Genomic DNA, 27999 nt, shown 5'->3' on the forward strand with positions numbered 1-27999 from the left:
GGCCCAAAACAAAGTAGGCCAGCCCAGCTAGGGTGAGGAGGCTGGTCTTTTATATCTTTGCATGAGGACAAAGTCGTCAGTTTCTTGACAGAGTTATGCTTAGAGCCCTCTTGCAAACTACCTGCTTTCAGAACCCGAAATCTGTCACCATGAGCTCCAAGGCTGCTGGAACTTCCAGAAGCAATCAGAGGCTGTTGCAGGACAAAGTAGCCCTGGTGACTGCCTCCACTGATGGGTGAGTGAGTGCCTTCCCAGCAAGTCCCCGGAAACCAATGACCAGAAGAACTATCGCCTCCCATTCTACAGGACAGCCTGCAGATGCTGGTCTTTAAACTGTGGCTTAAGAAAGGGTGTAGTTTATTGGGGTGTACCAGGCAGGAGGGGGAATGTTATTAGATGAATGTACTAACAATAGCTGATTTACCCATGTCATAACTAGAGGTAGGCTTGGAACTCAGGTCTTCCTGAGTCTAGGTTCAGTCCTGGTCTCTCTATGCCCCATCCATAGCCTGCCTGCAAGACATTAATGACTCTGAGCCTTCCCTCCTACTCTCTTGCCCTTTTACCTATTAACTGTCACTCACCTTCAGGGACCTTCACTCTCCTGCCAGAGACCTCCTGTTTTTTCTGCACTCTTTGCTACTAGAAGGTAAGCTCTTTGAGGGCAGGTACTGTCTCACTTTTGTCTTGGCATCCTCAGCACCCAGCACAGTGCAGGGATTTAATACACATAGTGGGGACTTAATAAATATTTGTCAACTACTTGGTAATTTGCCCTTCCCATACACACAACCCAAACCCTATCCCTAGACTCAGTTACTCATGCTGCCTCTTTCCATTACAATTTCCTGGCACCCCAAACTTAAATGTAGCTAGGTGATATAGTAGAGTGTTGGACTTGAAATCAGGAAAACCTGAGTTTGAAAACTGCCTGGAGTACTAACTTACTGTGTGACCACAGGTAAATCAGTTCATTTCCCTCATCCTCAGTTTCTTTATTTATAAAATGGGCATAATAACACCTATCTCACAAGGCTGCTGTGAGAAGATAACATAAAAAACTATTTGCAAACCTTAAAATGCTATATAAATGCTAATTATTATGTTATTATTCTAGCCCCTCCACATCCACCCTTTATTGCCACCCCTGGTATAAGAAAATAATGTCTCCTTAAAATAACTAATTAGTGCCAATGCTGCTTATGCTAAGTGCTCCTGTGCCACCCCAGCAGAGCCAACTTAAGAAGTTCAAACACCCCAAGGCAAGGTTTGAAAATTGTACACCCTGCATGATTCTATCCCCCAGAAGCAGCAGGCCTTCACTGTGATAACATGTTTAAAATATGAGCATATGTAAAAAATAATATTAAAAACTATCCCACCTTGCCTACCCCTGGTATCCAATGCTCACCTTACTTTGCTGTTCTCCCTCCCCCTTCCTATCCAAGTGGCAGGAGTTCCCCATTGTAATGCCCCACTCAGGGGCTGCCTGCTCCCTTCCCTTCAGCACCCATGTTCCCAAACTATCAAATGCTACTTCTACCTTCCTGGAGCTGTGGATAACATCAGAGTTGAGTCGAAGGGAAGGCTGATTACATCTACATTTGGGGATACAATGGGTAAAGTAAGCACTATGGAGTTATTGAGGGGAGTCTAAGAAAACAGTGAAGATGTACAGATATCTGTCTTATTGGCCAGCCTCTGATGCCATTTGTTAATCAGCGCATGGGATTGTGAAATGCCAAGTAGAGCTCCCATAGGTATTGACTTATCTGTGGTGGTCCCAAGCTCCTCCATTTTCCTTCTATGTCTTATTGTGTGTGGCTTCTTGCTACCAACCCACTGTGAGAGGGACTCAGGGTCCCTTGGGATTGGATGTCTCCCAGGTATCTGTGTGGGCCTTCATTCAAGTCCTGAGCATACCCAGAGACCATCGAAAAAGAAATCTAGGCAGTGATGATGAGTGTTAAGATTTAGCCTGAAAGCTGTGTACTTGACCTTCAACTACTGAGTTCATTCCTCCACTCTCCCCTTCCACATAGCAAGGACCCTGCAGCAGAAATAGGGAGATGATATTTTAAGCCTGGATTCTGTATAGAATAGGGGTTCTTAGCATTTTTTGTGTCATGGATCCCTGTGGCAGTCTGGTGAAGCCCATGGATCCCTTCTCAAAATAATGTCTTTTAAATAATTAAGAGAAATGCTAAATTTTAGTTCTAGGTTAGTAGAAATAGAGGTGTGCTTTTTCCAACTTTTACCTGTTTCTTTTTTTTTTAATTTTTTTATTTCAGGAGGTTCACAGATTTCCTGAAATCTATTCGTGGATGTTTTAGACAGTCCTTGGACACCTGGCATAGGAGGAAGGGTATTACTGAAGGGCAGGGCTTAATCCCAACAAATGAATGATGTTTCTGGCTGGCTCAGAAAATATTTGGGGGAAAGGAAGTCTATGTGTCATCTCATCAAATCACAACAAAAATCTCATCATTAGGCTATGCCCTACCCTCAGCTTCCTTACAGCCTCCTATAGGCCATGGAGTCCACTCTCTGTGCAGGATCCAGTGAAATATAACTACAATTCTTATCTCAGGCTCAGGTTGGGACAAAGCCAAGGGACTTGGTTGCAACTACAGCAGCATCTTCCTATCTCTACCCCCAGGATCGGCTTTGCCATTGCTCGGCGTCTGGCCAGTGACGGTTCCCATGTGATCGTGAGCAGCCGAAAGCAGCAGAACGTGGATCGAGCTGTGACAGCGCTCCAGAAGGAGGGGCTGAGTGTGACAGGCACCGTATGCCATGTGGCAAAGGCAGAGGATCGCAAACGACTGGTGGCCACGGTGAGCAGCAGGGACGCCAGGCCAACAGGAAGCGGAGAGGATCCCTTTTCCTTTTTTAAGTCCAAGTATTGATGTATTTATTATTTATTTATTATTATTATTTATTATGGCATTAGTATTTATTATTATTATGGCATTAGTATTTATTATTATTATCATTATTTACTGTATTTAGTTAGTATTACTGTCCTATTTATTACACAAAGTGAGAGTTAATAATTGGTCTAAATGCCTTCCATCCATGTAAAAGAGTGCTCATTTGCATATTGTTTTTCATCAGTCAATCAAAAAGCATCCAGAGGCCCCATAGTCCAAGTTCCTTTACCATAGGTTCATAGATAATTAGAACTTATTAGGGGCCTAGAGATCATCTAGTCTAATAGTATCAAACTCAAATAAAATGGTGTCACTAAACCGTACATAAGGATCCCTGTGGATTCTATATTGATTTAGTTCTAAAAAGTAATCTTATCTATGTTTTATTATAATTTTATTTTATTAAATATTTCCCAATTACATTTTACTCTATTTCATGCTACACTAGGGAGTGTAGCTGGCCACAGATTTGACACTCTGATCTAATCCAACTCCTTTATTTTACAGATTCAGAAACTGGGTTACAGAGAAGTTAAGTGATTTATCCAAGGGCTCATAGCTAGTGGAAGAGTTAGGGGATGGAACACAAGTGTCCTGACTCCCAGTCTATTATATTGTTGTTATTGTTGTTCAGTCATGTCCCCATGGACCATATTGTCCACATGGTTTTCTTGGCAAAGATACTGGAGTGGTGGGCCATTTCCTTCTCCAGCTCATTTTACAAATGAGGAAACTGAGGCAAACAGGGTGACTTGCCCAGGGTCACACAGCTAGTGAATGTCTGAGGCAAGATTTGAACTCAGCTCTTCCTGACTCCAGGCCCAGCACTCTATCCACTGAGCCATCTAACTGCCTAGTCTACTATATACCATGCAGTAATACAGGGAACATCTTCAGGATGACTTGCCCTTGCCCAGAGATTCCAGATTTTAAATTTGCTTTGGAGCAGTTACCTGACTCCTGTGGGGTAGGAGGGAGGTGAGGAGAAAGGCAAATTCTCTGGATTTTTTTTTTTTTACATTTTGACAATTATTTCAATATAATTGGTTTCCTTTACGAGCCTATGTATTGTATTTTATGCATTTAAGCACATAATTTTGAGAAAGATCCATGGGTTTCACCAGATTGCCAGTGGGATCCATGATACCAAAAATGTTACGAATCCCTGATCTAGAATCTTGCCAGTGGAACAAATACATCAGAGACCTAGGACCTAGCTTAACAAATAAAGACTATCCTAGATCTCAAAGAATTATCCCTCTAGTAGAGAAGAAAAGGCATATAAGCTTATTCTCAACATAAATATGGACATATAAATGCACTCACAACCTACTTTTTGTTTTATTATTTATTTAAAATAGCAAGTTGCATAAAATAGATTTGCAGCTTCATGTGCAATCATCTTTTTTTTATTCTGATATGGAAATGCTTATTTTATTTCATAAATATAAAATTTTTTTTTAAAAAAAGAACAAAAAAATAGATGTCCCAACTTATAAATTGGATCCCCTGCTCATGGAAATTTGAAGAGGGCAGCTCCTCCTTCCTCCATCCCCAAAGCAGATTTATTTTCCAAGAGAGAGATACCTATCACAGGTTGCCTGCTTACATTCTGCCATGACATGTCATGTTAGCAAAGGGGTAGACCCCAGGCACCCACTGTAATACTTTGGGCCTCTAGAGTGAAGTGTCTAAGCCAGCGTCAGCCTTGGTATTTGGTACTTAGACGAGTGGCTCCCATATAGTGGAATTCTGAGGGGTTCATGACTATGATCTAAGGAATTTGTGCCAAAATTCTTTAACAGAGCCTTAAACAGTAAATAATTGCAGAATATTTTGAGTTGTATATTAAAATGCCCTGGGGGTTCACAACATATTTTGTTGTTGTTATTGAAAGGGGTTTGCCGTTGGAAAAAAAAAAACCACTATTTCCAACCACGGTTGGAAGCTACTGACTTAGCCATCCAGTTATGGGACAGAATATGGGGAATGTGGCCGGGGTGCCCCCTTTTACCTCTCCTCTCAGGAAACGTTTCCTCCCTGGAGTAGAACGCAGAACCTAACAGATTAGAAAGTCGGGGCAGCTAAGGAGAAGGATTCTTGGAGGAGAGAGTTGGATTTTTACTTAAAGGGAGGGGAGAGATACGGTTCGGTAGACAGGAAGAAGGAGGTCGTGCCGCGGATAGGCGACCATTTTGGCAAAGGTGTGAGATGAAGAGTCAGATATGTGGAGCCCAAAGAAAGTCACCTTTGACTGGTGAGGGACTGGAGTGAGAAATGAAACGAAGGCAGACGCTAGCCTTGGTTGGTTAGAGCGCAGCTCTGCAGACGCGCGCCAGAAGTGCTGGTGTTTGATTCTGAGGACATTGAGAAGCCCCGAGAGGTCTAGGTATGTATGGCTGACAGACTACAGTTTAGAGTTTATCACAATTTAGAGAAATCTCCCAGGGCCTTCTCCTTTCACTGCAATGACCTCTGCCTATAAAAACATCCTATCTGGTTCCGCCTGATAATCTCGGCCTTATCTGTAACCCTAGCCTAGAGCAATCAACCAATGAGCAAGCATTTATTAAGTACTTCACTGTATTCTGGGGGTACAAAGAAAAAGCAACAATAATTCTTGCCCCCAAGGAGCTTCCATTCTAACGCAGGAGACAAGAAGTCCATAAAGAGGTATATGGGACTAGGATGAGTTTACAACTCAAACGCTTCCTACTGAAGCTGGCATTCAAGCTGAATCTTAAAGGAAATCAGAGATTCTAAGAGGAAAAGGTAAGGAAGTATCCAAGGCTGAATTTGAACTCAGATCTTCCTAACTTCAGGTCCAGTGCTCTATCTACTGTTCTACCTAACTGTATGATAATAAATATTATATATAAGTATAATGATATGCTACATATAATATAGTATGTTATATGTGACAATATATAATATAATAATTATATAAGTAGTGGTAATTAGCAATTATATGACCCTTCAAAGTTTGCAAAATACATGTATTACATCATTCGAGCTTTTCAACAACCCTGAGGTATACATTAACAATGGATGTTATTATGCCCATTTTAAAGATAAGGCTACTGAGACTCTCAGATTAGTTAAGTGATTTCCCTATAGTCGTGGAGCTAAATCATAATTGTCAAAAGAATTTGAACCAAGATCTTCTTTATTCTAAGTTCAGCGTGCTGTCTGCTATACCTCATTGCCTCTCTACCTTTTCTGTGCCTTAGCACTGTTCCAGACACTGTTGGAGGCAGTTAGGCAGCACATGGATGGAGCACTGGGCTTAGAATCAGGAAGACCTGAGTTCATGTTTGGCCTCAGACAGTTACTAGCTGTGTGACCCTGGCCAAATCACTTAATCTCTGTTTGCCTCAGTTTCCTGAATTGTAAAATGGGCATAATAGAACACCCACCTTGCAGGGTTGCTGTGAGGATCAAATGAAATGATATTTGTAAAGCACTTAGCACTGTGCCTAGCATGTAGTAGGTACCATATAAATGCTTATTTCCTTTCCTTCTCCCCTCTTACCCTCTAGGCAATATTGGGCTGTACAGAAGAGTGCATGGCCCTAGTTGGATAGATGAACCTATTCTAAAATAATTGCAAAGACTACAACACATCATATATTTAAGTGCTAAATTTTGGGATATAGCCAACAAGAGCTGTAACTGTTCAAAGAATAAGTTGAAGAGAGGTTTGTACCCTTTGTGACATATACTGTCACACTATAGTTTTGTGTTCCCAACACTAGACCTCCAGTGGTTTTTATTTTCTGGGTACTATGCTTATGTAACTGCCAACAGGTGGCTAGTGGTAAACGGTCCAAAAAGTTAAATTTCCCACGTGAATGGCTGACTGAGAATAAATCAGCATGCTTTGCCATTAATATATACTTTTTCTGGAAAACATAAATGTTTAGCAAAACCAAAAAACAACAGTTATTAATTACTATATTTTAAAATGTTATATAATTTTGAAGTGAGCTAAATCTAATGGGGATCATAAATTTAGAACTGGAAAGGACCTTAAAGAGCATCAAGTACGGTCTCTCATTTTTACAAATGAGGAAACTGAGGCACAGAAAGCTGTCTTGCCAGAGGTTACACAGCTAATAAATGTCTAAGGTAAGATTTGAACCTAGGTCTTCCTGCTGCCGGTCCAGTGCCTATCCTGTACTGCTGTGGTCACTAGGGAGAATAGGCTCTAGTTCAGTTTCCATATAGTCTTGGTCCCTCAAAGTTCTGGTCCAAAGGTGAGACTTGTGTCAACACCACTGGGCTGAAGTCCCAAAGGCCACTCCTTGGGTAACCAATGCTGCACTGAATACCCAAACACCCTCTGGACTCTAGAATTCAGGTATGCTGAGTCACCCTCTGAACCTTTAGAAATTCACAAGCTCATAGAGACTTCAACTTCCTTCACCTAGAATGAGAAAGAACAAACAGAGGTCAAGGACCAATACCCTCTCACAGGGCCATATTGTCTCAGAGGGGAGAGGACCGCATAGCTTCTCCCATCTCAGCAGTTGCCAGGAGCAAAGGAATCACTAAATGAGTCAAAAAAGGGGCCTCCTCTTTACCACCCAGTTAACCAACCAGAACCAGTTCCAGAATGTCTACACATGCTCCACAGTCTGTCCAAGGTATTTCCTTTACACATGATCATGACTCCAAGAAGCAAGCTGTAATAGGATTTAATCTATACTGCAAAAGCTGGTCAGGAAAATGAGTGTAATGACTCAGTGCTTTGTGTTTGTGTGGCTCAGGTTGTGTGTGTGTGTGTGTGTGTGTGTGTGTGTGTGTGTGTGTGGTTTTTTTCCCTTCGTACAATCTTTATGGGACAACACAACACCACTTTGCACAGTGCTCTTTGATGTTATTATAGTGAAACCTGTTTAGAAAGACTGTCCAATATTCTCTACAAGAGTGGCTGTCTTGACAGCTGGCCTTTGCATACAAAATTGTTAGTAGGCCCAAGATGCATCTGTCGGGGAATGACATGGATTGCAGGACTATTTCCCTACACACACATTCCTAGACAAGTTTTACTGCAATCACTTTAAAAAATTCTTTTCAGTAGATAGGGGAGGAAAGAAGTATGACTGAATATATTTATTACATTTGAACTTGATTAATATATATGTGGCTTTGGATAATTGTAAATATTTATTGGAATAAAATATTGACTTAGAAAAGTGACATCACCTGAACGAGTTGTTGAGGTCTGCATATGCACCAAATCCTGATCATATATGAAACCCAGAAAATGTCAAGGGGGCAAAGGAGGAGCTAAAAAAAATGTGACAATCATAAACTCTATGTTATAGTTTAACAAAGTACTTTTGTGTAATTTCACAAAAACTAAGAGGAGAGTGTTGAGAGTGAGATGCTATGGTACAGTGAATAGAGGACTGACCTTGGAGTTAGGAAGACCTATGTTCCAGTCCTATTTCTGATACATACTAGCTATGTGACCATGAAAAAGTCATGTAACCTCTGGTTATCGCAGATAACTCACTAATCCAATAATAATTGGTGATGAGCAGCTGATCTCCATTGGTGAAGTGAGTATCCAGTTGAACATCCCAAACTTTACTCTCATCACTGACTCTGATATTCCTTTTCCCAGGCTATAGACCGCCATGGAGGTATTGACATTCTAGTCTCCAATGCCGCTGTCAACCCCTTCTTTGGCAATCTGGTGGATGCCACTGAGGAGATATGGGACAAGGTGAGAAAGGGTTAAAGCACCAAAGAGGTGAACCTTGAAAATTGTCTATTTAACTAAGGAAAAGTGTAGTTCTCTTCAGAACAAATGACTTATCTAAAGCTCAGGAGACTGAATATTACCTTAGAAGAACCCTCTACCCCTGTATACCCTTGTGTTGTGCTCCTCCTTCATATTACTCTTTAGCTTCTTCTCTTTCCATTTGTCTGTCTTTGACTTCCTGTGCCTATCTCCCCAAACTTGCCCTCAACATCCTTCTGTAAGCAACCCACCTGGTCCACACCCATCAGAGACATGTATGAGAGAGGTTACAAAATAAAGGAACTTTGCATTTCATCAGAGTAGGAGATTCCCTGTGTAGGGAATCCTTCCATAGATGCAGGGTTAACTTAGCAGATAAGTCCTAAGGAGACAGGCTAAGGGACTTGCCCAGGATCACCTAGGTAGTAAGTATCAAAGGGTAGATTTGAATTAAGATGCTCCAAGCTCAAATCCCAACACACTATGCAATACCCCAAATGTCTCATTTGGGGTTAAGTGACTTGCCCAGGGTCACACAACTAGTGTCAAGTGTCTGAGGCCAGATTTGAACTCAGGTCCTCCTGACTCCATGGCCAGTGCTCTATCCACTGTGCCACCTAGCTGCCCCTCAAATGCCTCATTTGGAAGATAATATAATGACAATATACAATCTACCATTCAACTAAGAGATTCACGGTTCTCCCCTTCAATTACCGGAAATGAATATACTTTTTGATAACTTGTGAAATAACATTTCTGGTAAGATAATTCAAATTGTATCACTTTAGAATATTACACCGTTTGTAAAAATAGATAGGTAAATGAGTGAATGAAGAAAAAAAGGAAAGAAACTGCTTCTTTTGCACTTAGGAAGGTTAGTACGTTCAAGGAGAGCACAGACATATATGCCCAACCCCCTGTGACAGCAATATTTACATATTATATTAATGCAGACAATTTCAATATTTCTGTGATAAATTGCACATGCCCACTTTTCTGCAATTACAATGTTCTTAATTAAAATATTTCTGTTTGTTTAGTAGAATTAACATTCCCACCAGAATTAGGAATGCTAAATTGTTTATAATCTCCCTGCAGTTTTGCTTCTTGCTCTAATTTTCAGTGATTTCCTCGCACTGTAGTTGAGGTTAAACTAAAAGAAAACACTAGTATTTTATAAGTATGAAATTTTGGTTTTTCAGTGACTCAGTTCCTGAACTTGGTTATAATCTGCTTTGAGATAAGAAGACTAATTTAATATGCAACTCCTGCTCAAGACAGTTTTGAAATCAGTTTGGGAGCCAAGAAGTTGTGCCAGATTTCCATACGATTATAGGTATAGAGCTGGATAGGAACTTTGAGTTCATCTAATCCAACCCCTTCATTTTACAGATAGAGAGTCTGAGGTCTAGAGAGGTTTTAGTGATTTGTTCAAGGTTACTCCAGTAATAAGTGGGAAAGTTAGGATTTGGTTCTAGGTCCTCTGATTCCAAATTCAACATTTCAATGCCATCCTGCCTATTACATATTTTCTTTTAAATTAGTAGAATAGAAGCATTTGCTAGGACCCATTATCCCATTTCCCCTCACTATGTTTCCCCCTCGTGATCCCACATTCCAGAAAAAACCCAAAAGCCATATTGGTGCTAGAATAATCTCAGACACATTTACGAGGTCGGACTGGGCCATCCCTGAGAGTTCAGTTCTCCTGTATGGAGTGGTCCCAGAGGGGCTCAACTCAATTCATTCATTCTTGTGGCATGGTACAGTGGAAAAAATGCTGAATTTGGAGTCGGAGGACCTGGGTTCAAATGCCAGTTCTTTCACTTTCTACCTAGGTTACATTGGGCAATTCACTTAGACTCTCTTCTTTGTCTCTAAAATGAAGGGTCTGGACTAAATGTCCTCTGGAATCTCCTCTAGCTTCAAGTCTATCAACCTATGAACAAGCATCTGTTAAGTGCCTACTTTGTGTAAGGCACTGTGATAGGCATTGGGGATACATAAAGACAAAAAGAAAGCAATCCCTTCCCTCAAGATGCTTATACCCTAATTACTAATAATTAGTAATTATACTAATAACTAGTAATAATTACCAATTACATGACATCTCTAATCAGAAGGCCCTCAGAGATGCCAGGTAAATTCCATGGTAGCCTTAGCAATTCAGGTCTGTTCCAGTCATAACAAGACAATCAGGGTAGGTTCAGCCCTGACCTTGTCTCCAGAGACAGGGAGAACAAGGCTACATGCTTGCTCAGCTGGCCCTAACCCTAATCCAATAACCTATCACTCTGTCTTTCTTCACACTGCCTTTCCAATGATTGATTTTCCTCCTCTCGGTTTCAGGTTCTGGATGTTAACGTGAAGGCCACAGCCCTGCTAATGAATGAAGTGGTGCCAGAAATGAAGAAACGGGGGTACGGGAGTCAAAGGGGACGGATGTGGTGGTGGAGATTTAGACTGGGAGTGAGTGAAGGGTATCCCTCATGCATTTGAGAGGAAAGGAAAATAAGAGTAGGGGGTCTCTAACGTGAGTATGCAACAACAGTCTCCTTGTCTGTTCCAGAGGTGGCTCAGTGGTGATTGTGTCCTCGATTGCTGCCTACGTGCCCCATCTCTCTTCAGTAAGTCACTCCTCTCTTCAGTATCTGTCCTCCTTCTCTTGATACCTAACTTTCCCCAGCCCCAAGATCTTAACTCTTGTTCCTTCACAGAATCAGATATCCATATTCTTTCTTCCAGGAGAAATAACCTAACCAAACTGAACCCCTAACTGAAGAGAGACAAGATCTAGAAGGCGGGGGTCTCCTTTCTTCCTAAACACCAGTATGACTCCCTTCTCCCTGGGCCATGACTCTCATTCCCTTCCCTCTAGGCATTATCCTATTAATTAGTGTTCTTAAAATGTATCCAGAACTGAGCATAGGATTCCAGATATGATCTGACCAGGGCACTAGCCCCTTCCTAACCTACAGCACTTTTTTTTTTTTTTTAAGTGGGACCTGCAATTTCATCAGTATTAGAAAGGTTCCCTCTACCAATGCAGAGCAGCACCTACTCTGAAACTAATTGTCTGAAGGGGCAGCTAGGTGACACAGTGGATAGAGCACCAGCCCTCCAATTAGAAGGACCTGAGTTCAAATCCGGCCTCAGACACTTATTAGCTGTGTGACCCTGGGCAAGCCACTTAACCCTGATTTCCTCCTTCTCCCCCACCCCCGAAAAAGAAACTAATTGTCTGAGAGAGTTACCTAAGACTCGGTGAGGTTAAATTTAAATGATCCATCCAAGGTTACACAGTCAGGAAGAGATCGAAGACAGGACTTAAACAGTTCTTCCTTACTCCTAAACCAGCTCTATATTGACTATGTTATTTGGTCTCTCTCTAGCTCCTATGCTTCTCCTGATTCAGTCTAAGATCATATCAGCCTTTTTTTTCCTTTTTACTGCTACATCACTCAGTTAATTTATATTACATCTGCAGCCCACTAAGACCTTCAGATCTCTTTCTTATGAAATGCTGCCTAGCAATGTCACCCCCCCCCATCCTATACTGGTGAAGTTAATTTGTTATTGTGGCCTCACTGTAGGACTTTGTATCTGTCTCTATTAAATTATTATATATATATTATATACCTCATTCTATTAAACCCAGCAATCTCTGTTGAAAACTTTGTGGATCTTTACTCTGGCATTTAATGTTAGCTATCCATGAATGGATAGCTAACATTAAATGCCAGAGTAAAGATCCACTTCTACCAAAGCTTGATAGACTCATCATTGATGCCTTTATCTAAGTAAATGAAGTGAGTCCATCTGAACAGGCTCAAGCACAGATCCTCGGGCACTTCACTAGAGACTCAAATTTACACAGAGTCATTAATGACTGTCCGTTGGGTCCAGTCATTCAACCAGTTCCAAATCTACCTAACTGTCCCATTTTTTAGGCCAAGGGTGTAAAATACATGGCCTGTGGGCCCCATGCAACTCACAACACTCCTGAATGCAGCCTAAACCAGATTAAAATACAGTTGGGAAATATTTAACAAAATAAATAAAAATACCTTAAAACACAGATAAGGGTCCATTTTAAAACTAAGTCAATATATAGCAGATGGGATCTTAATATGTAGATTATTGACCTGGATTCTATTTGAGTTTGACACCACTGGTTTAGCCCACTTCTCTATCTTGTCTATAAGAATTGCTCTAGGGGCAGCTAGGTGGCACAGTGGATAGAGCACCGGCCCTGGAGTCAGGAGGACCTGAGTTCAAATCTAACCTCTGACACTTGACACTTACTAGCTGTGTGACCTTGGGCAAGTCACTTAACCCCATTGCCTAGCCAAAAAAAAAAAAAAAGAATTGCTCCAGCTATTTTGTCAAATTGCTTTGTTAAGATTTCATTAAAGGTTAAACTATACCTATAGCATTCCCCTGATCTAGTAACTCTATCTGAAAAGTAGGAAGGGAGGAATATCTCAGTTTTACAGATGAGGAAACTGAGTCAGGCAGCAGCTAAGTGACTTGCCCAGGGTCACATAGCTTGTAAGTGTCTGACGCTACATTCAAACTCAGGCCTTCCCGATGCTAGGCTCAGTGTTAAATTCACTATGCCACCTGGATGCCTAGAAAAGGAAAGTAGATTAGTCTGGTTTGACTTGCTCTTGGTGAAACCATCTTCTTTGTGACGTATACCTCCTATTCTTTTCCCATTCCTTTAATAATATGTTCTAGAAATTTCCAGTTATCAAAGTCAAGCCCACTGTCCTATATTTTACAGACTCTTCTCTCTTCTCTTTTTGGAAAATTGGGACAATATTTGTCCCTTTTGAGTTTTATAATAGCTCTCCTATTCTCCATGGTCTTTCTTTTTTGTTGTTGTTAGTTTTTATTGATGATTTCTGTTTATTACATCATCATAGTTATCAAAAGTATTCCCCTCTGACCCACTCCTAGAAAGACATCCCATAAAAAAAAATAGTGGTGGCTTTTTTTTTTTAGAAGAAAAAATTCCGTATAACTGATCAATACATTGAAAAAGTCTGAAAACCTGTGCAATGTGAAACACCTATGAGCCTCTCATCTCCACAGAGGGTGAGCTGGAGGTGTCTTCTAATATCTCTTCATTCAAGTGTGATCTTTATAATTTTGTGACATTCCCTTCTTTGATGTGTAGTTGTTCTTTCCATTTATTGTGCAGATTGTTTTCTTGGTCCTGCTTACTTCATTCTGCATCAGTTCATATAGATCTTTCCATGCTCCCCTGTGTTCATCACACACATCGTTTACTACAGCATAGTAATATTCCATAATAATCATGGGCCACAATTTATATAGCTGTTCCCAAATTGATGGGAATCTACTTTGTTTCTGATTCTCAACTATCACAAGAAGTGATGCTATAAATATTTTGGAGTACATGGGGATTTTCTTTTTATCAGTGGCTTCCTTGGTATATAAACTAGTAATGGAGTTTCTGGTTCAAAGGGCATAGACATTTTTGTTACTTTATTTGCATAATTCCAAATTACTTTCCAAAATGGTTGTATCATTTCACGGCTCCACCAATGATATATTAGTGTGCCTATCATTCCATAACTCCTGCATTGATTATTGCCATTTTTTTGTAAATTTTACCACTTTGCAGGATATGAAGTTAAAACCTCAGGGTTGATTTGTATTTCTTACTACTTTTTGTTGTTTTGCCATTATTATATAGAAATGCTGTTGATTTTTGATGATTTATTTTGTAACCTATAACTTTGCTGAAGCTTTTAATTGTCTCAGTTAGTATCTTTGCAGATTTCCTGTGGTTTTCCAAATATGCTACCATATCCTCAGCAAATAAGGATAGTTGTATCTCCTCTTTACCTATATTAATACCTTTGATTTCTTTCTCTTGTCTTATTGCTGTTGCTAGCATTTCCAGAACCATATAAAATAATAGTGAGGAGAGTGAGCATCCTTGCTTCACTCCTGTATTGATTGAGAAAGATTCTAGTGTATCCCTATTACAAACGATGCTTGCTTTTGGTTTTGCTTCAGCTGAAACATAATAGATTATGTTCCAGCCTCTTATTGTAACTCTATGTATATCTTTCTCTTTCAAGTGTGTTTCTTGTCAGCAATATATTGTTGGGTTCTGGTTTCTAACCCATTCTGCAGTTGTCTTCCATTTTATGGATGAGTTTATCCCATTGAAATTTATAGTTATGATTACTATATATTTCCCTCCATCCTATTTTCTTTATACTTATCCTTCCCTTTTTTTACCTTGTCCTCTCCTCAATAATCTGTTTTGCTTCTGACCACTGCCTCTATTAATCTATTCTCCCTCTTCTCCTCACCCCTTCTCTTAATAATCTCTTTCCCTCCTACTTCCCTGTTAGCTAAGATGAATTTCTATACCCAGCTCTGTGTATATGTTTATTCTTTTCTCCTTAAACCAGTTCAGATGAGAGTGAAGTTCAAGTGCTGCCCACTCCCCACCCCACCGCACCCCACCCCACCCCCCATGGTCCCTTATATTGAATAAGCTCTTCCTTGGCCACCTCATTTATGTTAGGTAATTTTCACCATTTTTCCTCTTCCTTCCCCTCTTCTTCCAATGCATTCCTTTTCCCCACCTTTCTATTATTCTTTTGAGATCATTCCAAATAATAGAATTATACCCAGGCCTTCTATGTAATTATACTCCTTCAGATGATAAAGTTCTGAAGGTTTACATGTATCCTCTCCCTATGTAAGAATGTAAACAGTTTAACCTTGTTTATTCCCTTATGATTTCTCCCACATGTTTACCTTATTTTGCTTCTCTTAAGGCCTCTATTCAATGTCAAATTTTCTACTCAAGTTTGGTCTTTTTATCAGGAAGGCTTTAAAATCTTCTATTTCATTAAACGTCTTTTGTCCCCTGCAGCATTATGCTCAGTTTTGCTGGATAAGTTATTCTTGGCAGTAATACTAGATCCTTTGCCTCCTGAAATATCATATCCCAAGCCCTCCATTTCTTTATAGCACTAAATCTTCCAGACCACACCCAGTGCAAGGTCCCCATCTCCTTTCACAGAACCTCTCTCTTCACTCATAGATGCATTTGTCAGCAGAACTCCTTCCCACTGCCAAAACAAGGTATCCTTTTCTCTCTCAGTTCTTCGTCTTCACTCACTCCTCTGCATGCTCTTCTCTTACTGAGACAACAGGGGTCACCTTGCCCTCATTTTGACCCAAACACATCACTTTTATTTCTATCCTTCTTCCCTTCTCCTCTTTCATGTACCTTTCCATGTTGTACTGTAGACCTACAAAAGGGTAGACAGGATGTCACCAAGTTCTGTCCATAATGCCCTAGGCTAGCCTCTCCACTGTAATCGCCACCAGGCTCCCTCCTTCACCCCTGTCCCTATGTGTACATTTAGAAAAAAGTTTCTTATTAGTCTCTCTGCTATCATGCTGTTGCTGTTTCTGTTGCTGTCCTTGGCCATTGCATTCATTCATTCCTCCTGCATTTCTGTTATCTGGGGTGTTCAAGGAGCAAATAATCTCTTCAGTTCTGGTTTTCTTTCTAAAATGTTTCAAATGTCTCTTTATTATTGAATGTCCATCTTCTTTCATTTATGGTTAAGCTCAGATTTGCAGGGTGGGTTACCCTGAGCTGTATCTTGAGCTCCATTGCTCTTTGGAACATATTATTCCATTCCCTCCTTATTTTTCTGATGAGTGAAGAATGTTCTTATTCAAATTTCCTTTTCTTTGTATCTGGAAGTCTTTCTCCTGATCACTTTTTCTTTCTGAATTGAATTGTTAAATTTATTTATTATGTATCTTGTAGTTTGCATCCTTGGGTTTTTTCTGGAGGTGACCTATGAATTCTTTCAAATGGTGTTTCATTTTCTCTGTTCAAAAGTTCTGGGCAGTTTCTTGAATTATTTCTTGCATTATGGTGTTCAAGTTCTTTGTCTTGTCATGTTCTTCTGAGAGATCTGTAATCCTTAGTTTGTCTCTATGTATCCTTTCTTCAAGATCAGTATGTTTTGCTTGCCTAGTAAGCATATCTTCTTTTAACATGGTTGGGTTTTTTTAATTTTCTTCTTCTAGATTGTCCCTCATTTCTCTATATTTGTATTCCCGATCTATTGTTCTCTTTTTTGTTTCTTTGGTGAGACTTGCTATTACAGATGCCAGTTTTTCTATTCTTCCCATTATTTTTGCTATGTAGGCCATAAATTATGCTCTCGTAATTCTCATTTCTCTTTTGAACCGCTCAAGAACAACATGTTATAATTCCACATTCTTACATTCTACAGAGTAGTCCGTATCATCAAGCGTTGGATTATTTTTCTCTGTTTTGCTGTACTTCTTCATAGATGCCTGAACTCCTTTGGAGTCTGGAGGCCATATTTCCTTCTGCTGTGTTTTCCTTGTTATTTTATCTATTTATGTTCTAGATTTTTTTGAGTTTTCTTCTTCCCTAAAACTTTGGTAATTTCAGTCTCCTCTCCCTCCATCCCCGGCCCCCTTATTTTCTACTATTGTTCATTTTTTATCTCCCCTCTGAAGATGGTTTCCTTGGGAGTTCAATCTCAGAGTATCTCAGCCTCCTTCGACACTAGGCAATTTACAAATCACCAGCCTAGGTCTATGTCCCAAGTGAATTTTGGGTAGATAGAACTGGCCCCATTTATTTGCTGAGTACTTTCCTTCAGGCTTAGTGGAGTGCTGCACAGCACTCCGCCTGCTCCACATACACACACACACAATGTCTTGTCCTGCTCCCTCTGTTCCTCAGTTTTCATCCTGTTGCTACAGGGTTGACTGCCCCAGCACCTGAGCAGTTTGGAGCTCTTGCCGTAGGGTTGTCTGCTGAAGCACTGACTATCTGACATGGCCACAGAACAATTTTGTTCCTGGAGGCCACCCACAAGCTGTTGCAGCACTGGCTGTCAAAGCAAACTTCCATAGCCTACAGCTGGGGTCCCCTCAGCACTGAAAAGAGGGACAGGGAGAGGGAACCCCAGAGTGTGGATTTGGATTTTGTTAAGAGCCTGCGCATTGGTTATTGGGTCTGCTAGTGCAATGAGGGGTGCTGAGTGAGCTCAGGGTCAGTGAGCATCAGTTCGTGGTTTGTTTTTATTAACCTTATTTTGGATTCTGGGTGTCCTAGATCATGGAGATAGCTGAAGTTACTTTTGTCTTTGGAGCATAATTTCTGTTTTGGAGAGGTTTGAAAGGTCAAAGTTAATCAGAGAACATGTCTAGTCCACTATCTTATTTCTCACATGACCCAAAAATCCTCTCCTTGGCCTTTCAAAGCTTGTTGACTTTGCTCAGCAGATACATCTTCTTGTTCTTTCAGTTTCCTGGGCAGTAGTTCATCAAGGCCTGATGATTTTGCTTTTTTTTTTTTTTTTTTTTTGCATCCCCAGCATTTAGTAAGTACTTATTAGATACTTGTTGGTTGATTAATTGATCAAGGACAGCAATGTAATTTCTTCCAGTGTTCACACTTATCTTGGGCTTCAATCTATCTTGGCTTCAACTCCCTATTAGCTATTTCTGTTCTGCTCTTCTTAGCCCAAAGACTGCTTGATATTTAAAAAAGAGAGCGAGAGAGACAAAAATGGAGCAGCTTTACCTTCTCTCCAACTGTTATCATCATCTCCCTTCTTTGGTCATCTTTTCTCCAATGCAATTTTTTTTAAAAAACCAACTTTTTCCTTGTTCTTACTTTTTCTTATTAGCCTAAGTTCATATTATGCTTTAGTGCTCCTAGCACTATTCTAACAAGGACATGCTTTACTTTTGCATTCATCCTCCATTACCTTTCCTAGCTTCCATTTTCTCTACATGTCTTTTTTTTTTTTTAATCTAAATTGGTCATGGAGTTCCGTGTCCATCCACATTGGTCTCCTTAGACAACTAGCCTCCCTTCTCTTCAGAGAAGTTGTTTCTTTTTGTATCTTCAGAATTTCATTCCTGAGTTTCCTATTCTTCCTCAGCTATCTTCTCCTGTAGAATTTAAGTCTATATGATCCTAATAATTACTCTCTGAACACTTTTCAGTGTTCAGGAAATATGCAATGTAATGTCTGACTCTCCCATTTTTCTTTGTCACAGCGATAAAAATGGAGTGACCACTTCCCTGAAAAGTTCTTATCACTATTACTTAGCAACCAGTTCCTCCTTGTTGGCAAAAATCAGTTCTAGGATAGCAGTTCCATTCATTGATTCCTCCAAATTAGAAGTTTTCCTGCTTTGGGCAGGGAAGGAGCTACCAAATAATTGGCAGATGTCCCAAATGATTGAAGTCCATCATCCAAACATGCCTCTATGTCAAGCAGGTGTTGTGTTTCCTAAGCTTCTCATCTGTTTATTCCTCCTGTCCAGGTATATGCCTAGAGTATATGCCAACAGTATCATTTCTATTTCTACCTCTGTTGACATTCACCAAAATGCCCTCCCTCTGGTCCTTGGATTTCTTCACCTGGACCTACTGGTGATTTCATTTGGTATAGGGAATGCCCAGATGAAGAAACTCCCTCTACCAACATAAATCATTGCCTTCTCTTCAACTTCTAGTCTTTTAGAGCCTAGACCCCTAACAGTGAGTTACCCAGGGTCACACAGTCATGAGTCAGAGGCAAGACTTGCACTTGGGTCTTCCTGGCTCTAAGGGTAGCTCTCTATTTACTATATCACAGTGCTTCTTTCATATGAACATATCTCTCTTTTTTTTTTTTTGTGGAGGCAATTGGGGTTAAGTGACTTAACCAGGGTCACACAGCTAGTAAGTGTCCGAGGCCAGAGTTGAACTCAGGTCTTCCTGAGTCTAGGCTAGCTCTATCCAGTGTGCCACCTAGCTGCCGCATACCTTTTTTTCCCCCTAGTTTCTTCATCTTTATTTTTTCTAATGTATTTTATTTTCAATTCGTGGAACAAAACAAGCATTTACATAACACAGTATAATAAAAAAGATCATTGCACATGAATCTACAAATCTACTTTTATAACTTGCTATTCCCTCCAAATATACAAGGTTATCACATAAATTTCTATTTTTTTCCTTTTCTTTCTTCCTTCCACTCCCCCTCCCACCCTAGAGATGGCTATCATTACACACAAATAGGTATATATATATGTAAAATTATTCTATACATATTTCTCTTCATCAGTTCTTCCTCTGGATGCAGATATTGTCTTTCTACATATGTCCTTTATTCTTAATTTGTATATTTATAATAGTTAGAATGACTTAGTCACTCAAGTCATTCTTAAAACAATTTTTCTGTTACTGTATATGATGTTCTCCTTGTTCTGCTCACTTCATCATTTTGTGCAAGTCTTTCCATGCCCTTCTAAGATCATTAAGCTCATCATTTCTTATAGCACAGTAGGGTTCTATCACAGCAATATAATCACAAGTTGTTCAGCCATTCCCCACTTAATGGGGATCCCTAAAATTTCCAGTTCTTTGCCACCACAAAGAGAGTTGCTATCAACATCTCATTCACATCCAAAGTTATAATTACTATTTGTGAATTTCTCTCCATCTTATTTTTCCTATTTTTTTTCTCAGCCTCTCTTTTTACCCTATCTCTGTTACCTTATCTTCTCCCCCCACTAGCCCACCCTTCCAAGATTCCCCCCTATCTTCTACACCGACCCTCCAATCTCAAGCTCCACATCCCTCCAAGAGTCCCCTTATATCCTCCCCTCACACTCCCAAATCCCAATTCACACACTGCTGTTAAAGTCCCTCCCTCACCCTGTCCCCCAGTTTTCTCACTTCTTTATGTGTTTTTTAATTTATTTAGTGTTTTATTTTTCCCTAGTCACATGCAAAAACAAGTTTTAACATTTGTTTGTAAAACTTTGAGTTCCAAATTCTCTCCTTTCCTTCCTCCCCAGCCCTCCTCAGTGAGAAGGTAAGCAATGTAATATAAGTTATACATGTGTAGTAATGTAAAACATTTCCATAATAGTCATGTTGTAAAAGAAAACACAGACCAAAAAAAACCTCAAGAAAAATAAAGCAAAAAAAAAAAAGTATGCTTCAATCTGTATGCAGACACCATCAGTTCTTTTGGGGAATGGCTCTTATTTTTATAAATTTGACTCAGTTCTCTGTATGTTTGAGAAATGAGGCCTTTATTAAAGAAACTCGCTTCAAAGTTTTTCCCAGTTACTACTGCTAAATGTATTTCCCTCCATTCTGTTCTCCTGCCTCATCTATTCTATTCCCTTTCTCCTTTCACCCTGTCCTTCGTCAAAAATGTTTTGATTCTGACTACCCCTCCCCCAATCTGCTCTCCCTTCTATCACTCCCCACCTTCTCTTATCTCCTTCCCCTCCTACCTTCCTGTAGGGTAAGACAGATTTCTATACCCAAGTGATGCATGTTATTCCCTCTTTGAGACAATTCTGATGACAGTAAGGTTCACTCACTCTTCCTCACCTTCCCCCTCTTTCCCTCCACTGTAAAAGTTTTTCTTGCCTCTTTTATGTAAAATAATTTACTCCATTCTCCCTCTCCCACTCCCAGTACATTCATCTCTCACCTCTTAATTTTATTTTTTAGGTATCATCCCTTCATATTCAACTCACATTTGTACCCTCTGTCTATATATACTCCTTCTAACTATGCTAATAATGAGAAAGTTCTTATGAATTATAAATATCATCTTCCCATATAGGAATGTAAACAGTTTAACCTTAATAAGTCCCTTATGATTTCCCTTTCCTGTTTATCTTTTTATGCTTCTCTTGAGTCTTGTATTTGAAAGTCAGATTTTCTATTCAGCTCTGGTCTTTTCATCAAGAATGCTTGAAAGGCCTCTACCTCACTGAATTTCCATTTTTCCCCTGAAGGATTATACTCAGTTTTGATAGATAGGTGATTCTTGGTAGTAATCCTAGCTCCTTTGCCCTCTGGAATATCATATTCCAAGCCCTCTAATTCTTTAATGTAGAAGTGCCAAATCTTGTGCTATCCTGACTGTAGCTCCATGATACTTGAATTGAATTGTTTCTTTCTGACTGCTTGCAGTATTTTCTCCTTGACCTAGGAGCTCTGGAATTTGGCTATCACATTCCTGGCAATTTTCATATTGGGATCTCTTTCAGGAGGTGATCAGTGGATTCTTTCAATTTCTATTTTACCTTCTGGTTCTAGAATATCAGGGTAGTTTTCCTTGATAACTTCTTGAAAGATGATGTCTAGACTTTTTTTGATCATGGCTTTCAGGTAGTCCAATAATTTTAAAATTATCTCTCCTGGATCTGTTTTCCAGGTCAGTTGTTTTTCCAATGAGATATTTCACATTGTCTTCTTTTTTTTTTCATTCTTTTGGTTTTGTTTGATTGTTTATTGATTTCTCATAAAGTCATTAACTTCCATTTGTTCAATTCTAATTTTAAGGAATTATTTTTTCAGTGAGCTTTTGGACTTCCTTTTCCATTTGGCCAGTTCTGCTTTTTAAGGCATTCTTCTCCTCATTGGCTTTTTGGACCTCTCTTACCATTTGGCCTTGTCTATTTTTTAAAGCATTGTTTTCTTCAGTTTTTTTTTGTGTCTTCTTTACCAAGCTGTTGACTCTTTCCTCATGATTTTCTTGCATCACTCTCACTTCTCTTCTCAATTTTTCCTCTACCTCTCTTACTTGATTTTCAAAATCTTTTTTGAGCTCTTCCATGGTCTGAGACCAATTCATATTTTTCTTGGAGCCGTTGGATGGAGGAGCTCTGACTTTATTGTCTTCTTCTGAGTGTGTATTTTGATCTTCTTTGTCACCACAGTAACTTTCTGAGTTTTTTTTTTCTGTTGTTTGCTCATTTTTCCAGCCTATTACTTGACTTTTTAACTCTTTGTTAAAGTAGGGCTTTGCTTCCAGGTTCGGAGGGCACACTGTCCCAAGCTTCAGGAGTTTTGTGCAGCTGGTTTTTTTTATTAATTTATTTGGATTTATCAGCAATCACTTCCATAAAGCTTTTGAGTTTTAAATTTTTCTCCTCCTCCCTCCCCACCTCAATAGATGCAGAAAAAACTTTTGACAAAATACAGCACCCATTCCTATTAAAAACACTAGAGAGCATAGGAATAAATGGCTTCCCTTAAAATGATAAGTAGTATCTATCTAAAACCATCAGCCAGCATTATGTGTAGTGGGGATTAGCTAGAAGCCTTCCTGTTAAGATGTGGGGTGAAACAAATGCCCATTATCACCACTATTATTCAATATGTTAGTTAGAAATGTTAGCTTTAGAAATGAGAAGGAAAAGAAATTGAAGGGATTAGAATAGGCAATGAGAAAACAAAACTATCACTATTTGAAGATGTTATGCTGGTAAACTCAAAGAATCCTAAAGAATCAACTAAAAAACTACTTGAAATAATTAACAACTTTAGCAAAGTCACAGAATATAAAATAAACCCACATAAATCATCAGTGTTTCTACATATTACTAACTAAGTCCAGCAGCAAGAGATAGAAAGAGAATTTCCACTCAAAATAACTGTAGACAATATAAAATATTTGGTAGTCTACTTGCCGAGACAAACCCAAGAACTATATGAACACAATTACAAAACACTTCACACAAATAAAGTCAGAGCTAAACAATTGGAAAAATATCAATTGCTCATGGGTAGGCCGAGCTAATATAATAAAATGACAATTCTACCTAAATTAATTTACTTATTCAGTGCCATACCAATCAAACTACTACCAAAAATTATTTTATAGAGATAGAAAAAATAATAACAAAATTCATCTGGAAGAAAAAAGGTCAAGAATATCAAGGGAATTAATGAAAAAAAAATGCAAAGAAAGGTAGCCTGGCTTTAACAGATCTAAAACTATATTATAAAGCAGCAATCATCTAAACTGTTTGGTACTGGCTAAGAAATAGAGTGGTGGATCAGTGGAATAGGTTAGGTACACAAGACATAATAGTACTAACACTTGGTCAGTTTTTCTGTAGGTGCCATATACTGCTGAGAAAAAGGTATATTCCTTTCTATCCCCATTCAATTTTTTCCAGAGGTCTAACATATCTAACTTTTCGAAAATTCTATTCACCTCCTTAACTTCTTGTAAGGTGAAATTTCTTGAGGCCATGAGTGAGGTAAAAGTTGAGGTGAAGTTTCTTGAAGCCTAGTAAGATTCCCTACAGAGCTACCCCAGGGACTGCTGCTTATTGATTCAGTGGAGTCAACCTGGAGGTGTCTACACTTCATTCAAGCCAAACCTCAGCCTCTGGAGGTCTTATCTTTTCTAAGGTCCTCTCAAGTTATCTTAGGAGGACACATGCTTTACCCCTTTATTTTTGCTGGTCTATGTTCATTTTGTGGCCATTTTCTGTTTGTGGAAGAAATCTAGAGAACCTGGAAATTTCTGACCTACTTCAGCATCTTCCCAGAATGCCATCCCCACATCTTCTTAACATGTAATACTACCTCATCATCATCACCACCACCACCACCACTACCCCTTTTGCCTGTCCTGGCCCTTTTGAATAAGATAATAAGAAATATGGCCAGAGCCATATTTCACTCCTGAGTCCTATTCCAGCAAGTCTTAATGATTTTATTTTGTGTTAAAAAAAAAAAAGAGTATAAGGATTCCATCTACCCCCTCACTTAGAAAACTCAGAAATGAATAGAAACTGGAAAAAAAATCACATTTTTCCTTTCTGTCCATCTAGTCCCTGGGTCCCTATAATATCAGCAAAACAGCCCTGCTGGCACTCACCAAGAACTTTGCTTATGAGTTGGAACCAATGGGCATTAGAGTAAACTGTCTGGCACCAGGTCTCATCAAAACCAACTTCAGCTCCTTGGTAAGGATGGGTAAGATAGAGGGGGGAAGGGAGGTTCAGGGTCCACCCACTGGGAGTCTCTACTGAGGTTCTTCCTCTTTTCCTGAGAGATGGTTATCTTCTTGTGGAGGTTCAGGGGAGGAGACCCAATCTGTTTCTTAAGTTCCCCAATTTCTTGTCTAATAGTCTGGCCTTCCCGATATCCCCTTGCCATATCATCCCTCCCCTACCTCTCTTTTGTGACATATGGGGTGAAAACAGGGATCAAAACCTCCATCCCCATCTCTTCTGTGTCCCCTTCAGGGATGACACATGTAACCCTTCTTATCTCCAATGGAGTGACTAGCCCGAAAGTGATCAAAAGAGAGGAATATAAAAAAGGAGAGCAGAAGAAACCTCTGGGAATAAGTAGGAAAGGGGAGGAAAAAGATGACATGATGTTACATTTGGCCTCTAATCCTAAATCATTTTGGTAAAAAACAAAGCCAGTCCCTTTCCCTCAATGTCCCTCAGTTTCTTCCTCTTAGACAAAAGCAATGTCATGCCAGTGTCTCCCTTTTCCCAACAGCTCTGGGAAAACAAGACTAATGAGACCTATATTAAGAATACCCTGAAGATATCCAGGTAAGGATATTCATTTGGTGAATAGATGGGTGAGGAAGGAGAGGTAGTGCAAGGGGCTAGTCACCCAGTCAACCCAGATGTATCACAGAAGATCAAGAAAGTGGTGGTGCCATCCCCCACAGCAGAACACAAGTCACTAATGCTAGTATACACAAACATTTAAAGGCTTTTAGGCCATTGCAAACAAGCATGAAGTAGGTGTTTTAATAAATGTTTGTTGAAGAAATACTTTGTGCTCCTTTTATACCATGATCTATTCTAATTTTTATTATATTTAGCTATATATGTGTCTTATTCTCTCCCTCCCACTAGATTGTAAACTCCTTGAAGGCAGAAATCATGTCTTATGTATCTTTGGCTCTTTCCTTTGCCTTCCACAAAACTTGACACATAATAAGCACTTAAGAAATATTTGTTGAATGAATACTGAATGAAACATATTTGGGGAATAGATATACAGTAATGATGGTGTTCATTGCTGTGTCTAACTCTAAACAATAAGTGAATTTCTGAAAAGAAAAACTACATATAAACTAAATTGTGCCAAATCAAAACACATTTTGAGAGTACTAGAGAATGTTGCTATTTAAAGAAAGTTCTCAGTGTGATCTTTAGTGAAGTGGTAATATAAATAATTACCACTACCCCTTATTTATAGGGGCAGCTAGTTAGCACAGTGGATAAAGTACCAGGTCTGGAGTTGGGAAGACTCATCGTCCATGAGTTCAAATTTGGCCTCAGACACTTCTTAGCTGTGTGACCCTGGGCAAGTCACTTAACCTTGTTTGCCTCAGTTTTCTCATCTGTAAAATGAGCTGGACAAGGAAATGAAAAACCACTCCAATATCTTTGCCACAAAAAAAACTCCAAATGGGGTCAGGAAGAATCAGAAACTACTGAAAAATGACTGAACAACAAAACTTTAGGTTTTTTATATTGAGTTTTCTTAAATCAAGGTATACCTGTAACTTGTCATCATCATTTTATAGCAGCAAGGCAGTGTGATATAAAAGTAAAATGTCAGCCTTAGCCTCAAGAAAATATGGGTTCAAATGCTATCTCTATCCCATCTTGACTGACTTGCCTCTGAGCAAAAAATTCAACTTCTCATTTCCTAAAGCAGTTCTCTAAGTCTGTAAGTTACTGAGTATTTGCTAGTTTGCATTGGTAGAGGGGATTACCTTACTTTAGGAGTTCTGTACATCAATGTACTCACGGGGCAAGTCTGAACAAAATACAAATTATTTTATTATGATATTACTCCTATAATTCTTCAACAGCTTATGATTTCATCAGTATGGGTTTACCCTCCAGTGATGCCTATTGCAATTCATCTGTGACATAATAGGTGGTCTTTGAGAATTGCTACAACCAAAATATTCATCACTTTTTGGCCAATCTGTTGATGAGCCTGAATTTAGCTAGGCTGGTTCTCAGAGGACAGATGGACCGTCTGTCACTTAATCTGTACTTGAATCCTATTCCAGCTTGGTAAGACCTCCTAGAGTGTGTATTCTTTTTAAAGAACTCAGGGTCACCAAGATGAGGAATCTACTTTAGTAGAATTATTATTATTACACAAACACATGAAATATCTGTGATTTCATCAATATAGGAGAATTCCTGGTATTGGAGACCTCTCTCCACCAAAGATGGCCACCTGTCCATGTAACTTAGTATCTAAATCCCAGGGAGTTGCTAGAAGCATACAGAGCTTAGGACTAGGTCAATGGGTCAGAAGTTGGTTTTGAACCTAGTCTTGCAAACTACAAGTCTACCTATTTCAGTAGTAGTAGTAGTATTGTATTTCTTAAAACCATGTATTTACAAAACATTTTCAGATACAGATTAGGGACAGGGAACAGAGCAGGCTGGTAGCTAGAAGTCTATTTGCTACCTGTTAACAAACAAATGTTATTTGCTTTGGGCAGTTGACTAGAAAGAGCTGAGTCAAGGCTTCCAAGCCACTTGATTGTATCCCCCATTTCTCCTATTCCCTCTGAGTACTATTGTGAGGCTCCAGTGAGATTGCATAAAGTGCTAATATGTGAACTGTAATTATTCTTATTATTGAGATCATGATTGTTTCCCAGACTGGGTGAGCCTCATGAATGTGCAGGCATCGTGTCTTTCCTGTGTTCACCGGATGCTAGCTACATCACGGGAGAAACAATAGCAGTGGCTGGAAGGGCCCCTTCCCGTCTTTGATCAGCCTAGAAGAACAGCCTGAGATTCTGGCAGCTTTCTATAATGAAGAGAAGCCTCAAGATTGGACCTTGACTTCTGAGTTCAGAGATTGATCTCCTCTAACCTTGCCTATCCTACTGACTTCCCTGGATTTAAAAAAAAAAATGGCCTGTGTAAGCAGCCACGGACCCCTCTATTTGCCATGTATGGGAATAAAAGTCGTCCTTAAGGGAATCTGTCCTGTATAAAATTCTACGTGAGAACGAAGGTAGAACTGAAGTACTCGTTTTTCTAGACCAAATAGACCCATCTACTTTTTACAAAACTAAACCCAGGGAAGAGGGAGTGAGGACTGAGACTAGGACCGGGACAGGGAAGAGAAAAGAGACTTAGAAACACTGGAGGTAGGAGGCAAAGGCCCGGGGAGGCACTGGGGGAAGGGGCAAATCTCTGGTTTCTGTGCCATTAAAAATAAAACAAATCTGCAAATAACACGCAAACGATCCTGTTGGTTTTTTAGCTGGCTAATTCATCATTTGGGGAATAAAGGAAACGAACTGCAGTTTTTTTTTCTTGGGCAAGGCTATACGGGATTCCAGAGAGCCTCCCAAAGGCAGTGTTACACCTCCTTGCTCGGGGCTCCCTCCCAGGCAAGTGTGATGCTAAAGCGGTGGAGGTGCC

The 27999-nt window shown here is 39.6% G+C and overlaps 1 protein-coding gene across 1 annotated transcript; it reads left to right on the plus strand.

Moving 5' to 3' along the window:
• LOC114028859 (dehydrogenase/reductase SDR family member 4-like) lies at positions 1-27812 on the plus strand. Its single transcript, XM_027843204.1, has 8 exons — positions 1-235; positions 2660-2837; positions 8566-8667; positions 11035-11105; positions 11255-11312; positions 24394-24528; positions 25076-25131; positions 27225-27812. The coding sequence occupies exons 1-8, from the start codon at positions 96-98 to the stop codon at positions 27337-27339; spliced, it is 855 nt and encodes a 284-aa protein (XP_027699005.1). The 5' UTR covers positions 1-95; the 3' UTR covers positions 27340-27812.
• The last annotated feature ends 187 nt before the right edge of the window (positions 27813-27999 follow it).

The sequence above is a fragment of the Vombatus ursinus genome, unplaced genomic scaffold (assembly GCF_900497805.2).
Source record: "Vombatus ursinus unplaced genomic scaffold, bare-nosed wombat genome assembly UNPS02014894.1, whole genome shotgun sequence".
Lineage (NCBI taxonomy): Eukaryota > Metazoa > Chordata > Mammalia > Diprotodontia > Vombatidae > Vombatus > Vombatus ursinus.

Bases quoted from the DNA above. Each gene is read 5' to 3' on its own strand.
- LOC114028859 (XM_027843204.1), top strand. From the start codon at position 96: ATGCTTAGAGCCCTCTTGCAAACTACCTGCTTTCAGAACCCGAAATCT. The intron at 11,106-11,254 runs GTACGGGAGTCA...TGTCTGTTCCAG, and splicing joins CCAGAAATGAAGAAACGGGG to AGGTGGCTCAGTGGTGATTG. The intron at 25,132-27,224 runs GTAAGGATATTC...ATTGTTTCCCAG, and splicing joins AATACCCTGAAGATATCCAG to ACTGGGTGAGCCTCATGAAT.